At 46.2% G+C, this 16618-nt stretch overlaps 1 protein-coding gene across 1 annotated transcript in view; it reads right to left on the reverse strand.

Annotated features, from left to right (window-relative positions):
* Window positions 1-16618, reverse strand: part of GALNT17 (polypeptide N-acetylgalactosaminyltransferase 17) — a 429186-nt gene that overhangs the window by 186172 nt on the left and 226396 nt on the right. Inside the window, exons 4-5 of the mRNA XM_019988316.2 lie at window positions 7253-7427; window positions 3778-3975 (exon numbers count right to left, since the gene is read on the reverse strand). Of these exons, the coding sequence (XP_019843875.1) occupies window positions 3778-3975; window positions 7253-7427 (373 nt within the window). The remainder of the gene's footprint in view (window positions 1-3777; window positions 3976-7252; window positions 7428-16618) is intronic.

The raw sequence follows: 16618 nt of genomic DNA on the forward strand, positions 1-16618 counted from the left end.
TGTGCAACCAGATTCCAGAACTAATTTCATCTTGCAAAACTGAAACTCTGCACCCACTAAATAACAAGTACCCATTTTCCCATTCTCCCCAGCCCCTGGAAACCACCACTCTACCAGCTGTCTCTCTGAATTTGGCTATTCTAGGTACTTCATAGGAGTGAACTCATATAGTACCTGTCTTTCCATGACTGGTTTATTTCACTTAGCATATAGTGCCCAAGGGTCATCCATGTTGTAGCATGAGTCAAAATTTCCTTCTTTCTTTCTTTTGTTTTTTAAATTATTTATTGATTGATTTTTGGTGCATTGCATCTCCCCTGCCTCACGTGGGCTTTCTCTAGTTGTGGTGGGTGGGGGCTACTCTCTAGCTGCAGTGCGTGAGCGTCTCATTTTGGTGATCTCTCTCTCGTTGAGAGGCAAGGGCTCCAGGTCATATGGGCTTCAGTAGCTGCCACTCTAGAGGGCAGGTTCAGTAGGTGTGGCGCATGGGCTTTAGTTGATCCTCAGCATGTGGGATGGTCCCAGACCAAGGATCGAACCCGTGTCCCCTGCGGTGGCAGGCGGATCCCTATCCACTGTACCACCAGGGAAGTCCTCTTTCTTTTTCTTAAGGTTGAATAATATTTCATTATAATTTTGTTTATCCATTATCTGTTGATGGACATTTAGGTTACTTCCACCTTCTGTTGATTGTGAACAACACTGCTATGAACACGAATGTGCAAATATTCCTTTGAGACCCTGCTTTCAACTCTTTTGGGGTATATACCCATAAGCATAACTGCTGGACCATATGATAACTCTGTTTTTAATTTTTAAGGATGGTTACACTGTTTTCCATAGCAACTGCACCTTTTAATCTCCCCACCTGCAATACTCAAGGATTTCAACATCTCCACATTCTTGCCAACCCTTGTTATTTACCTTTTTAAAAACTATGGTAGCCATCCTGATGGGTGTGAAAGGATATCTCAACCAAATATCCCTTAAAGTTATGCTCTGGTTTTCAAATAATACCTTAGTGATGAATCTACATTATTATTTGCAGAAATCTGAGACTGCAGCCCTGCCACAGTACACGAAGCCACTGAACATCTAGGCTGGGATGGGAACTGAGCTATGAGACAGCCCCAGCTGAGCAAGTTATTAGCCCCAAAGGTTACCTTCTCTGTTACATAAAATCGGCTCATCGGTAGCTCTACCCTAATGCAGTCTGTCAGCTTTCAATTTGTGCTAGAAAATAAGAGAATATGGAACAAGGGTTGTTGCTGTTCAGTCACTAAGTCATGTCTGATTCTTTGTGATCCCATGGACTGCAGCATGCCAGGTTTTCCTGTCCTTCAGTCTCTCCCGGAGTTTGTTCAAATTCACATCCATTGAGTCAGTGGTGCTATCTAAACATCTCACCCTCTGCCGCTCTCTTCTTCAGCATTCAATCTTTCCCAGCATCAGGGTCTTTTCCAATGAGTCATCTCTTCGCATCAGGTGGCCAAAACATTAGAGCTTCAGCTTCATTAGTCCTTCCAAATGAATATTCAGGGTTGATTTCCTTTAGGATTGACTGGTTTGAACAGGGATCAGTCCATTTCAAAACTCTACTCTGGTTTATCAAAATTTTATAAACTAAGAAAGAACTTCATGGATCCTTGCAGAAAATCCTCACTCCTGTTCCACAGTTGCCCCTTTATACCAATAAACACAGCCCCAAAACAAGGGCAAAGAATCAATAAGATGGCCCCTTCCATCTCTTTGAACATAGAACCATGAAGATATTAAATAAGTTTTGATTCTCACGTAGAACTCATAAAAAATATTGAACCATAACTCAGGTAACACCTTGTTTGAAAATCAAAGCATTTGTGGTAGGTTGAACAATACCCCCTGCTCCCTTCCTCCCAAAAAATATCCATATCCTCATCTCTGGAACCTGCTTATGTTAGCTTATATGGAAAAAAGGGCTTCACAGATATGATTAAGTACAGGATCTCAAGAAGAGGGAGATTGTTATGGGTTATTCACATTGATCCCAATTGTCATCACAAAGGCCCCTATGGGAGGAAGTCAGGAAAGTCAAGGGAAGAAGGTAGCCACGTGATGAAGGAAGCAGGGGGAGAAAGTGATGCAGTAGCCATGAGCCAAGGAATGAGAACAGCCTTTAGAAGCTGGAAAAGGCAAGGAAGTGGATTCTCCCTTCCAGTCTCCAGAAGAACCCACCTGCAGACACCTTGCGTTGAGCTCTGTAAGGTTCACTGCAGATTAGTGCAGTGCCTCTAGGACGTAAGAAAATAAATTTCTGTGCTTTAAGCCAGGGGTCCCCAACCCTTGGGCCATGAACCGGTACCGGTCTGTGGCCTGTTAGGGACCAGGCTGCACAGCAGGAGGAGAGCTGCAGGCAGGCGAGCGAGCAAAGCTTCACTGTGTTTACAGCGGCTCCCCATCACTCACATTTCCTTCCATCAGATGAGAGGAGGCATCAGATTCTCATGGGAGTTTGAACTCTACTGTGAACTACGCGTGTGAAGGATCTAGGTTGTGCGCTTCCTTATAAGAACCTAAAGCCTAATGATCTGATCCTGCATTATGGTGAATAATAGTGTATACGGTGTACAATTATTTCATTTTATGAAAGTGAAAGCATTAGTCTCTCAGTCATGCCCGACTCTTTGCTACACCATGGACTGTAGCCCACCAGGCTTCTCTGTCCATGGAATTCTCTAGGCAGGAATACTGGAGTGGATAGCCATTCCTTTCTCCAGGGGATCTTCCTGACCCAGTTATCTAACCTCGGTCTCCTGCATTGCAGGCAGATTCTCTACCATCTGAGCCACCAGGGAAGTCCACTTCATTATATATCACAATGTAATAATAATAGAAACAAAGTGCATAATAAGTATAATGGGCTCCAATTATCCTGAAACCATCTCCCCTACTCCCGGTCTGTAGAAAAACTGTCTCCCACAAAACCGGTCCCTGGTGCCAAAAAGGCTGGGGACTGCAGCTTTAAGCCAGTAAATTCATGTTCATTTATTACAGCAGCCACAGGAAACGAATATGGCATCAGAATCTACCAACTTTATTCACTGTCCCTTATATTTCACCTTCCCAACTGGTCCGCCACAAAGGACTTATCTCCTTGCCTCCAAGGGAACCTGGCTGGGGTTTGGGGCAAAAGTCCTACCAAGCTGTCCAAAGGCCCTGGGTTACCCGTTGCGGGAGGGGGGCAGGTACCACACAAAAAATGTCCTTTGTCTACAAGGACTTATCTCCTTGCCTCCAAGGGAACCTGGCTGGGGTTTGGGGCAAAAGTCCTACCAAGCTGTCCAAAGGCCCTGGGTTACCCGTTGCGGGAGGGGGGCAGGTACCACACAAAAAATGTCCTTTGTCTACGTATTCCTACATCACGGCAATTGTAAAGCATCCAAGTATGGAAAAGTCCCAGGAATTAACACCTTTTCAACTCCATGCTTAAAAGCTCCTGAACACAGTTCAACAGAATACGAGGAAGAATGAAAAAGTGTGAGCATTCCTATTGACTGCCATCCTTCAGGACTGCTGTTTGATAAGCTGAGGCAGAAAATTTTTAGTGAAAAAGAAGGAAAATGCAGCATCCTTTCTCAACAAGAAAACTTCAGTGGGAAAACATCCCAAATCCTCAAGCAGCTGTTTTCCCCACTGCGGCTCCATCCCCAGGTGGTCTCTCCCAGCCTCTCTCCCTCCCTCCCTGGCCTGGGATCTGGGGACGCAAAGGCCTCCGGGGCACAGGCACTTGGCACAGACCTGATGGGGAGGGAAGGGTCTCCGGCGTCCCACCAGTCTTTCGGGGGGCTGATGTACATGCACCATAGCTCCCAGCTGTACCCGTGGGCCGAGTTCTCATACCGCTGCACCTCGAAGGTGTCCTGCTTGATGTTGTCGATGGAGGGAAGGATCACACGCTTCCGGTTCTCCTGGATCCGCGAGAGCACTGGTTCGGCCCTGAAACACAGAGAAGTAGAAATAAAAACCTCTCTCCTGGGCTTCCCTGGTAGTCCAGTGGTTAAGAATCCACCCTGCAATACAAGGGTCACCGGTTCCATCCCTGGTCCAGGAAGACCCCACATGCGGCAGGGCAACTAGCCTGGGGGAGCTGCAACTACTGGAAACATCCTTTAGTAGACCCTGCAGTATCAACTCAGATCCAAAGTTAGTACCACGGGCTCCTTAGAGCCGTGCTCTGCAACCAGAGAAGCCACCACAATGAGAAGCCCGTGCACCCAGCGAAGCGTAGCCCCCGCTCACCACAATTAGAAAAAGCTCGAGTGCAGCAACGAAGACCCACTACAGCCAAAACATAAAATAAATACAATTAAAAAAAATCTCACTCCTGAGGCTCACCTGCACCCCCACTGGCTCAGACCTCAAGACCACAATGAACAAAAGCATCCTAGCTGAAGGCTGGGCTTTAGGCAGGCTGGAACTCACAGGGAGGTGGCTCTAGACGGATCAGGTGGCTTTAAATGAGCCCCGTGGCCTGCAGCTCAAGCCCTGGCCCCTGTGGGGTCACCACAGTGTCACTTGGGCTGGCTTGAAAGGCCGGAGGCGAGAACTGAGAACCCAGGGCCTCTGCCCCAGCAATTCTGGCCTGTCTTTTATACCCACAGTGTCTAAGTCAAGGCCAGGCCCTCCTGAGAGAACCTGCACTGCCCTGCAGTTTCGTGGTTTTCAGTTTCCCCTCTGGCACTGGCCAATGCCTCTGGTTTTCTTTTTCCTGCAGGAGCTGAACTGTCTTTCCCCAAACAGGTCACTTCTACCCGTGATGGCCTGGTTTCAATATGCATTTCACTAGCTTCTTTGTGCGTGTGACTATTTCCGTTGTTTTAATTGATTATTTAATTGATTTCTTAAAAGGCATCTAATTGGATGGGTTAGGGATGGCAGGCAGGAACTAATTGAATGTAAAAGTGGGCAGAATCCTGCTCTCAGCGAGCCTGCCTCCTCGGGGCTGCAGCAGGAGAGAGGCAGGGACCTGGCTCAGGGTTCAAGGAGCAGCCCTGCCAGCTCAGGACAAAGCAGATGGCCAGACACCCTTGCCAGGGTGTGTTCTCCGAGGCAGATGTAGGAAGGGATCGTTTCCCACATTCGAGAAGGAAAAGATGGCTCTCAGAAACCAGGGCATTAATCTCCCTGCTTAGAACAGAGCGCAGGCTTTGGAAGGGAGTCAAGCGAAAATCCCATTCCTCTGCATTATTTGGAAGAATAATGAGAAAGCTCGGCCTCCATCCCATCTCTTTTCATTTGCAGCTATTGAATTACCTGTTGGCACATCTCATCTTTCTATTTAAAATGAGCAATAAAATATACCCAGAGCCATTTACTGCCTCTGATACTTTTGCACACGCCATAGAAGCTGATGCCAAACGGGACTGACTTCTCACGATTTCTAGATGTGCTTCAGAGCTCTGCCCCTTCCAAGTCCTCACTCTTGCTGTTGTCGTCCAGGAATGCCCTTGTGCCTGGGCAGGAAGTCTAGCCACCCACAGAGTGCCACCTCTCCCAAGAAGCCTGCCTTGATTTCTCCCAGTAGACAACTCATCCCTTCCACTCTTAGACCATCTTCTCCACCATATTCAAGTCACTCCAATGACATGCTGTCCAGGAATGTGGAGGTCAAGACAGAGAGGAACAGGTGGGCATGTGAAATAGAAGGCAAAACCAGCTAAAGCTGGAGGGGGATTGGATAAGTTAACACAACATGATGGAGAGATAAGAACTGAGTGATGGGGGCATGGTGGTGCCACCTGATTGGACAGGAAAGAAATGAGGAGAGGATGATGTGGAGGAAAAGGTGAGACAGGGCAAGGCTAAGGCTCCATGTGCTCAGAAGGATTCTTGCTCAAGAGTTTCCAAACTTGAGTGAGCAGCAGCCTCTGGGTCGGGGCTGGTTAAAGCAGATTGCTGGGTCCCACCCTAGAGCTTCTGATGTCATAGGTCTGGGTGGAACCCAAGGATATATATTTCTAACAAGTTCCCAGATGATGCTGGTCTGGGGACCACACTTTGAGAATGATTACAAGATAACAACGAGGCTCAGGGGAGGTCAGGGCTGCAGACCAACTTGTTGTATCAGGGTCTGACAGCAGCAGAAAAAAAACAAGGAAGAAAACTGGGCTCTGAGATGGTAACAGACACCTGTGTGCACGGGAAAGGGCCAGTGTTAACAGTGACCCCAGGTTCCAAACCATTGTGTGCTCATGTGCAAAACCATCCTTTTATCCAGCCATTAAAAGGATTCTAAAGTTGGTTTCAAATAAAGAATAGATATTTCAGTGTTTAATTAGTGATGGGACATGGGCTTTTCAAATAGGGTACCATGAGACGGCTCATATTCGAGATGCCATCATTCCTTTTTGGGGGCTGTATCGGGTGGCACAAGGGATCCTAGGTCCCCAAACAAGGATCAAACCTGGGTCCCTTGTAGTGGAAGCATAGGGTACCAACCATTGGACCACCAGGGAAGTCCCAACATTAATGAAGTTAAAGACTCTGCTTCTTACTAACCCTCTGCAACCTGGCGTAGGGGTTTAACCTCTGACTTGACTTACCATTGGTTAGTTAGAAATAATCATATAACTGTAAAGCTCGAACCTAATTTTCACACGCTCGGTGACTGATTGGGGCATTGTGGATGCTTTACTCTCTTACATACAAAATCTTCTCCTCCGTGTGTGCTCCCCAATTTCTCTCATATTGTTCTTTTTACCAGGAAATCAGACGGGGCATATCGGCAGAGAGAAACCCTCTCCTCCTCTAAATGATGTTAAAGACAATCCCATAAATTCTAGGAAGCTTTGCCTGAGTAGGCAGAATTATAAATGAATCTCCCCCACCCCGTAATAGTTAACCATCCTCCCCAGAAATGGAAACAAACAAATCAGCAAAAGAGAACATCAGGAATATGACCGCTTTGTCTTCTTAGCAAGGGTCATCTTGAGTTCTGTCTAACTAATATATCATTTTCACAGGGATTTTCATGACGGTAATGATAGGATGATGATGGCAAGAATGACGATGACAGACTGAGTAAACAGCAGATGTATTTCTCCCTGCTTCCAGTTTTATCCCAAACTACGGTCTCACCTTCTTTTTACCCGCCCTTCCCCATTCTTCCCGGGGCCCCAGAAGAAACAGGCAAAGTGTGTCCACCTCCCAGACTCCAGACCTCCTGACCATGCTGCAGGTCCCAAGTGCTTCCGGGTTTTAGCCTGTGACCTACCAGCCAGCGGTGAACTCCACGTGGGCATCAAAGAAGCCAGTGACCTGGCCGGTGGCCACCTTCCAGCCCTCAATACGAGCTCGGATCAGTCCCTCTCTCTTCTGGTTTCTCACCACCTTCACCAGCCCGGGGTAGCGTTTGTGGACATACTCCTCCAAGGGGGCCTTCAGCTCCTCTGCAAATGACAAAACAGGAAGATCCATAAACAGGTCAAACGTGCATCCAACCCATTGTGAGACCAACGGATCTTCAGACAGTCCAGAGACTCCAGAGAAGTCTGCATGTTAGTCATTTTAGTAAAAAGGACAACTGGGTCTGTGTGAGTCAGAAGGTATCTCTGACTGATGTCCTTTGAGATTTCTTTTCTTTCTGCTCCCCGCTCCTTCCTTGGCCAACATTCCTGTGCTCACACTGTCTCCTGGGTCCTGTTTATCCACTTTATATGTTTTTTTTCCATCTGCACATACACTAGTCCTCACAGGATGTGTTCTGGGAGGTCCAGACCCATCGTTACACCCTAGACGCAACATTAACAGGGTTTGTGCTTTGGTCATAAGAAGTAAAATCTTCGCCCAGCAGTAGAGACGCTACCGTGATGGCAAAAGAAATGCCAACAGGATTGAACACTCCCTTCTGCCACCAGCAGGTGGTACGAAGTGCATTATTTATATGATCTAATTTAATCCTTACAGCAACCTAGGTGGTTGCTAGATTAATCCCATTAATTTACTAGATGAATTCCACTTTGCAATTAAGGACAGTCTTAGGAAGTGGGCTGCCCTGGTGGTCCAGTGGTTAAGAATCCACCTTGCAATGCAGGGGACATGGGTTTGATCCCTGGGGAAGACCTCACAAGCTGCAGGGCACCACAGCTCATGCACCACAAGTACTGAGCCTGCGCTCTGAAGCCCTCGCTCCACAAGAGAAGCCACTGTAATGAGAAACCCTTGCACAGCAACTAGAGTAGCTCCCGTAGTCTGCAATTAGAGAAAGCCCTTGCATAGCAACAAAGACCCAGCACAGCCAAAAATAAATAAACACATAAATATAACTAAACATTTTTTAAAAAGAACAATCTTAGGGAGGCTAACCTGTTCCAAGGGCACAACCAAGAAGCAGGAGAGATGAATCACAGGCCAAATGTGTCTAAGTCTACAGACATGAAGGGATACCCTTGTGTACCTGAGAATCATCATCTCATCACAAGGTAACAAAACCCCCACATTTTTTGTTTCTATTTTTTAATAGCAGTATGAGACAAAGATGTTAACTAAGCTTACTGCAGCAATTACTTCACAAGATGAAAGTGAAAGTCACTCAGTCATGTCTGACTCTTTGTGACCCCCTGGACTATACAATCCATAGAATTCTCCAGGCCAGAATACTGGAGGGGGTAGCCTTTCCCTTCTCCAGGGGATCTTCCCAACCCGGGGATTGAATCCAGGTCTCCTGCACTGCAGGCAGATTCTTTACCGGCTGAGCCACCAGGGAAGCTTCACAATATATGTCAGGCAAATCATTATACTGCACACCCTAAACTTACATAGTGCTATATGTCAATTGTATCTCGATAAAAATGGGGGAAAAATCAGCAGGTGTAGAAAGACAAGCAGGGAAGGATTGACAGAGAGGGAATTCCAAAATACACACACTCCAAGGGGTCCTGGCCTGGGAGTTTCTCCATCTGAAAACAGCCCAGGTGACTCAGATGTGAGCGGTCCACAAACAGTACGTTAGGAGACACTGTCACTTCTGACTCTGCTCTAGAAAAACTCCAAAGATTGTATTTACAAATGTTGTACAGACCCCTCACTTGCTACTTATACACGGCAACTCGAGCAAATGCCCTTTGGGTTGCCATTTCCTCCTGCAGGGGATCTTCCCAACCCAGGGATCAAATCCATGCCTCTTATGCCTCCTACAATGGCAGGCTGGTTCTTGACCACTAGCGCCACCTGGGAAGATCTGGCACAGTCAAAAAAAGAAAAAAAAAAAGAATAAGATTTACATATAAGATCCTTTATATGCATTCAAAATCTTATTTCTAATACTAATTGGTCTATTATTAATATTACTCATATAGATCTACTTTTAACTCTCCATCAACAACAATGCATCTTTCTAGCTAATCAATATCATTTTAAAGTCTAGCCACTATCATTCTATAGCAGTAGTCATCAGCTTCCAACTTACAAGATTTAGGAACACATTGTTCCAAACAACTGAAGTGATGGCCTGGGGGCTGTCATGGGAACACAGTGAGATGCCAGCATCCGATTAGCAAGGCCCAAGAACAAATGACACTGAGAAGGCTTCACTTCCCAGGCCCTGTATGTGATTCCGGACCTCCTAAAGTATTGGGTTGTTTCCCTGCCTGGATTTAAAATCAATCTGGACACAAGCACTTTCTTGAGATGCTTACATTCTGGGTAAGGAGATGAGACATGTTCAAAAAATTCCAATATTCAGAAGCTAAGAGCCAAAAAAAAAAAAAAAAATGGCCACAGAAGGGGTAACCAAGGGGTTACAGGGGGTGGGTCACAGACAGAGAAATGATTTTGGTTGGAGGTGTCCAAGGAAGAGGTTGTATCTGAGATATGCAGCAGGTTAGGACATGTGCTCTTATTATTCCAGAATATACACACACACAGCAAAATACACAGGTGGAACTGGATCTTCTTAGGTGAGAGTCACCCATGTCTGAGGGACTGGGAAGATGTCATCAATGACAAGAGAAGACGAGAACGGAAGCAGAAGTTGATGGGTTCACCTGAGGACAGGCTGAGGGGCCAGCAGACATCGGGGGTTGACTGTAGAACCAGGATAATGTCCAGAGTGAGAAGACAGGGCACAGAGTATTGTGGACACAGTGGGAAGAGATGACTGCTTAGGAGATGTAAGAGTTCCAGAAGACGTCAGATCCTGCTTTGGGAAATGTGTGTATTCAGGAGGCAGGGGGCAGAGTCAGAGGACGAGAAAAGCTACAAACAGCATCACGGGCAGAATCATACCAAGGGCTTGGACTAAGTCACTTCAGTCTTGTCTGACTCTTTGTGACCCCATGGACTGTAGCCCACCAGATTCCTCTGTCCATGGGATTTCCTGGCAAGAATACTAGAGTAGGTTTCCATGCCCTCCTCCAGGGGATCTTCCTGACTCAGGGATCAAAGCAGCATCTCTTACATCTCCCGCATTGGCAGGCGGGTTCTTTACCACTAGTCTACCTGGGAAGCCCAAATCAAGGGTAGAGTTTCCAAAAGAAGAAGCTGTGCATTCATGTCACAAATATTTACAGAGCGCCTCCATGGCTGACAATGACACAATCCCTATTCTCAAAGAGCTGTTCAACAGCCAGTGTTAGGAAAATCAAATGCGTTAGAGAAAATGAGAGCTAAGAACAGGCCATTTGATCTAGACAAATTCAGATCAACGGGACCAATGAGGAAAAAATAAATGAATTCCCTTCTGGATACAGCTGGGTCCTTTGGGGACAGGGTGAGTTTAGGGAGAAGTAAATAAGCAGGACAGCTCAGGACTAATTTCTAGAAAAGCTGGTCCTGGTGGAACAGAGATGTGACAGCTTCAAGGCACCAGGGTGTTGAGATTTAGAAGTCACTTCCTTGGCTCAGATGATAAAGAATCTGCCTGCAATGCAGGTGATGGGGGTTTGATCCCTGGGTTGGGAAGATCCCCTGGAGAGATGGATGGCTACCCACTCCAGTGTTCTTGCTTGGAGAACTCTATGGGTAGAGGCAGAGGCGCCTGGTGGGCTACCATGGGATCCTAAAGAGTTGGACACGACCGAGTGACTAACTCTTTCACTTTTCAGCTTAAAGTGAGAAAGTCCACAAGCTAACCGAATGAAAACAAGGCCCCCAGGCTCATCATGGAAGGAAACAAATCCTCAACCTGACAGCAGTAAGAAATGTCACACCCATCACCTAAGATCCTTTATCATCCTTAACAGACGAAACCACTCCTGGACATTATAATGACAGCAAGAAAAACATTTTACATAAGATTTTTCTCACTGGCAGACTCAGAGAAGACAATAAAAATTCACTTCTATGGGCTTCCCTGATGGCTCAGTGGTACAGAACCCACCTGGGTCTCGAAGATCCCAGGGAGGAGGAAATGAAACCCTGTTCCAGTATGCTTGCCTGGGAAATTCCCTGGATAGAGGGGTCTGGCAGGCTACAGTCCACAGGCTCGCAAAAGATTTGGACATGACTCAGCGACTAAAATAGCAACTTTGCAAAAATAAATGTTTACCTATGAGTGTTATCAAATCCAATCCTAAATTGGTCTAGAGCCATCTGGGAATGCTTGTGTTTCTTAAGGTTTGGATCAATAACATTTGAGGTCAAGAAGGGAGAGGCAACTACTGCCCTTGATTGGAACAGACCAGAAGGGAGCTCTATCTGCTTCTTCACAATAAAAGGAGCAGCCGTCATCCAGACTTAAGGAGTACATATTGAACAAGAAAGTTACAGACAGTGAGAATGAAAGCAAAAATCATTATTACAGAATTTTATCCAGACCCTGCAATTTCAGTGGTATTGGAGAATAAGACATCAGTCTAGTCCCTTGTCTCTAAACCCTGTTCAGAGAAGTGTTGACCTAGAAGACTCATCTTCACGTGTTTCCCAAAACATGTGCATGAACCTGGGCACCACATGGATGTGAGCTTGGAAGTGGCCACACTGTCCAGGATTGGGCTCCATCTCTACTTCTCAACCCTCCCAGTTATCAAATCTTGACAATGAGACTTACTGAATGTGCAATTCTCCTTAAGGTATGGAGACTCAAGATAATCAGTCCAAGTTTGGATGTTGTTTCTTTTTTTTTAATGCACTAATTAAAAAAAAATTATTGGAGTATAGTTGGGCTTCCCAGATGGTGCTAGTGGTAAAGAACCCACCTGCCAATGCAAGAGACATAAGAGATGCTGCTTCAATTCCTGGGTTGGGAAGATCCCCTGGAGGAGGGTATAGCAACTCACTCCAGTATTCTTGTCTGGAGAATCCCATGGACAGAGGAGCCTGGAGGGCTCCAGTCCATCGCGTCACAAAGAGTTGGACATGACTGAAGTGACTTAGCACACATAACTGATTTACAATGTTGTGTTAATTTCTGCTGTACAGCAGAGTGAATCAGCAATATGTGTATATATACATGCATATATATATATATGTCATATGCATGAGAATTGCCAGTAGGTCTGGGGTGTGGCCCAAGAATTCACATTTCTAACAAGCTCCACAGGGCTGCCACTGCTGTTCTGGTGAACACTCCTGGAGTAGCTCTGACTTACAGCCAGTCCCTTATCCAACCCCATCTGTGATGAGTTAACCCCTGCTCATGAAATAGGTCTTATCCGAAATGAGCAGACGTTCCATAATCCCAGTGTTGGCCGCTGCTAGTCTCTGCTTTTGCCCGGGCCTTCTTGTTCCACCTTGTCTGAAAGATGGAGCCCCTTGGAGATGACTTGAGTCTAGACAGTGAGGGGTTTGTCTTGCCACACTGGGATCCTGATGGCTTCCTTCCACCCACCCCTCACGTGAAGCAACCTCCCCATCAAGCCCTTCACCCAGGACCCGGGTGTTCTGGCTTCTGCTCTCACCCCCACAACCCGTTACGACAACGAGAGCTACCATTCCACCAACACCGCTTCTGCAGCCGTCAGCAGCACCATCACCACCGCAGCCACTTAGAACCAACACTCCTCCCCGCCAACAGCTGCTGAGGTGTGGGCACACCGCTCACTGCGAATGCATGGGCTGTGACAGCTGGGACGAGAAAAGAGCACATATGGCATGTTCCAATTAAAAAAAAAAAAAACCCGAAAAACAAAACCATCTGCCTCAAAGCCATTGTTCTGCAGAGTATGAGTTTCCTCTCTACCTAGGAATCACCGGGCTGGTGACGCAGGTTCCTGGACTGCCTTAAACGGATCTAATTTACTGGGCTTGGTGGGGCTCACCAGAAGTCCAGATGATTCTCCCACAAACCCTGAACTTCTCAAAAGCACTGCTTGATTTTTTTTTCCACTGGTTTTACCATGTTAAGATACACATAACATAAAATTAACCTTTAGATCACTTTAAAATGTACAATGGCATCACGTACATTCGCAATATGGCTCAACCATCACCCCTGTCTAGTTTCAGAAATTCTCATTACCCCCAGTGGAAGCCCCACATCCATTAAGCAGTCACTGTCCATGTCTGGCCCATCTTCCAGCCCCTGGCACCACTCATCTGCTTTCCATCTCTATGAATGTGTCTATTCCGGATATTTCAAAAACTGGAGTCATAATAAGCTGTGGCCTTTTTGTGTCTGTAAGTCCTGGTCCATTTTGAAGGTGAGGAGAAGCAAATTTTTTTTTTTTTTAAAGGTGTGACTTTAAATCCCTTGGCCTTACTGAAGGTCTGATTCCTCATTCTGCTGCTTGTTAGCTTTTTTGATCCCCATTTTGGCTATTTGGTTGACTGGAAGCTTATTTACAAAACCCCTCCAGATTCATTGAAGGGGGTTCTGGTTTCTCTGAGGGGAGGATCCAGCCCTTGGATCTGTGTTCACACCCCTAGAGTCCCCCTGACTCTGACACTAGCCTTTTTCCCCATCCCTGATGGAAACTTCCAGCTCACCGTGCTTGGGGGTCTTGAGTTAGCAGAGGGAAAACCACCGTCCTTAATGCAGGTTCAGCACAGCCATCAGGCATGCTGCCCTACGTTTCTGCAGTGCTATTTTATGAGTTTTTTTTTTAATGTGCGAATCATCCATGATGCCATCAAAACTCCTCCTCTCACCAAACTCTGAAGGGACAGCGATAACCCAAGAAGCACCCCCCGCCCGTACTCCACTCCTCTGTCCCTGCCCCACTCTCCATAGCATGGACCTGTCTCTGAAATCCTAGCCCTTAAGAACATCCAAGGACTTCCCAGGTGGCCCTAGTCATAAAGAACCTGCCTGCAATGCAGGAGATGTAAGAGACAAAGTTTCAATCTCTGGGTGGGGAAATTACCCTGGAGGAGGGCCATGGCAACCCACTCCAATATTCCTGCCTGCAGAATCCCATGGGATTCTCCATGGGATTCTCCAGAGGAGCCTGGAGGGCTACAGTCGATAGGGTCACAAAGAGTTGGACAAGACTCAAGTGACTTAGCATGCAGGCAGGAACATCCATGAGGTTGTCATACAGAGTGAAATAAGTCAGAGATGGAGAAATACTGTGTGACATCCCTTATATGAACACTCTATAAAGAAATGATACAAATGAACTTATTTACAAATTAGGAACAGACTCACAGACTTAGAGAGCAAACTTACAGTTGCCAGGGGGACGGATGGGGAGGAGGGATAGTTAGGGAGCTTGGGACGGACATGTACACACTGCTGTATTTAAAATGGATAACCAACAAGGACCTACTTGTGGAGCACAAGGAACTCTGCTCAACGTTATGAGGCAGCCTGGATGGGAGGGGAGTTTGGGAGAGAATGGATACATGTATATGTATGGCTGAGTCCCTTTGCTGTCCACCCAAAACTATCACAACATTGTTAATTGTCTATGCTCCAATATAAAATACAAAGTTACAAAATAACATCCATGGAGAGAGTGAGAGCAGGCATGTGAAAACACAAGACAAAATAACACAGACGACGGCTACATTGCGTGTTTTATTTTCTGGGCATCTCTCAGTTTTGCGGACTTAAATAATGCATTGTCTGACTGTGGGAGTGAAATAAGAGGCGAGGCGAGAGCTAGAAACTTCAGGAAGAATGGGGGAGATTAAAAAGGGATGCTTTTGGCATGTATGAAAGCATTTTAAAGGCGATGCCGCAGTGAGATCAAAGCAAGGAGAAAAGAAAGCAAAAGACGAAAAGAAGCAAGAAGAAAGATGTGAGGTGCAAAATACCAAAGTGTTAAACTAAATATATCACACGGAGCAGTGCATTCAGGAAAGAGACTTTGAAAAGGAAAGCCATCTCTGCTTTTATTCCTTTGTTAAGAAATTCCTCTCGGCTGCTTCTTCCATTTAAATTTCACCTTAAAAAAAAAAAAATACAAGGAGCCCAACCCCACAGGAAAATATCGTAATGCCTCTTTGGGGGTGGCTCCAGATTGCTCCCCCAAATTAAGAGCATTCCCCTATCTCACCCCATCAAAAGGCAGTTGAAAATCTGGTACTTGCAGCTGATTCTAATAATAACATGTGAATTTAAGCGATAAAATTTGTCTACAGCCTGGAGTGTGTTTTTCTTTCATTATGTTTCTTATTTACTGTGATATTGATTCTGAACTCTCTGAAGCTGGCAAATCTCTTCTCTGAAATAACCGAACTCACCATCTGGAGGCGGGGGCGGTGCTCAGGGGGAGCAAAATGGCACAGAGGAAACCCTGGAGAGAGCAGGGTCAGAGCCCAGCGTTTGGTCACTTCTTAGAGTTTTCCTTAAATGCAGTTGTCAGCCAGGAATGGAATAAGAGTAAGTTATCTGGCCAGTCTCCCCTTTTCTGGTATTTTGGGTACCTCTGTATTCAGAGCCCTGAATTCTCCAAGGTCAAAGGCAGTATGGGTCCTTTGAAGTGAAATGAAAGTCACTTAGTTATGTCTGACTTTTTGTAACCCCATGGACTGTAGGCCACCAGGCTCCTCTGCCCATGGAATTCCCCAGGCAAGAATACAGGAGTGGGTTGCCATTGCCTTCTCCAGGGGACCTTCTGGAACCCAGGGATGGAACCCGGGCTCCAAAATCATTATGGATGGTGACTGTAGCCATGACATTAAAAGACGCTAGCTTCTTGGAAGAAAATCTATGACAAACCTAGACAGTGTATTAAAAAGCAGAGACATTACTTTGCCTACAAAAGTCCATACAGTCAAAGCTATGGTTTTTCCAGTAGTCACGTACGGATGTGAGATCTGGACAATAAAAAAAACACTGAGCACCAAAGAACCGATGCTTTTGAACTATGGTGCTGGAGAAGACTCTTGAGAGTCCCTTGGACTGCAAGGAGATCAAACCAGTCAATCCTAAAGGAAATCAACCCTGAATATTCACTGCAAGGACTGATGCTGAAGCTAAAGCTTCAATATTTTGGCCACCTGATGGGAAGAGCCGACTCATTGGAAAAGAACCTGATGCTGGGAAAGATTGAAGGCAGGAGGAAAAGGGGATGACAGAGGATGAGATGGCTGGATGGCATCACCGACTCAATGGACATGAGTTTGAGCAAACTCTGGGAGATGGTGAAAAGAGAGAGAAGCCTGGCGTGCCGCAGTCCATGGGGTCACAAAGAGTCGGATGCAACTTAGCAACTGAACAACAATGGTCCCTACCTGAGAGGGTTGTTTAGGGTGT

The sequence above is a fragment of the Bos indicus genome, chromosome 25 (genome assembly GCF_029378745.1).
Source record: "Bos indicus isolate NIAB-ARS_2022 breed Sahiwal x Tharparkar chromosome 25, NIAB-ARS_B.indTharparkar_mat_pri_1.0, whole genome shotgun sequence".
Classification (NCBI taxonomy): domain Eukaryota; kingdom Metazoa; phylum Chordata; class Mammalia; order Artiodactyla; family Bovidae; genus Bos; species Bos indicus.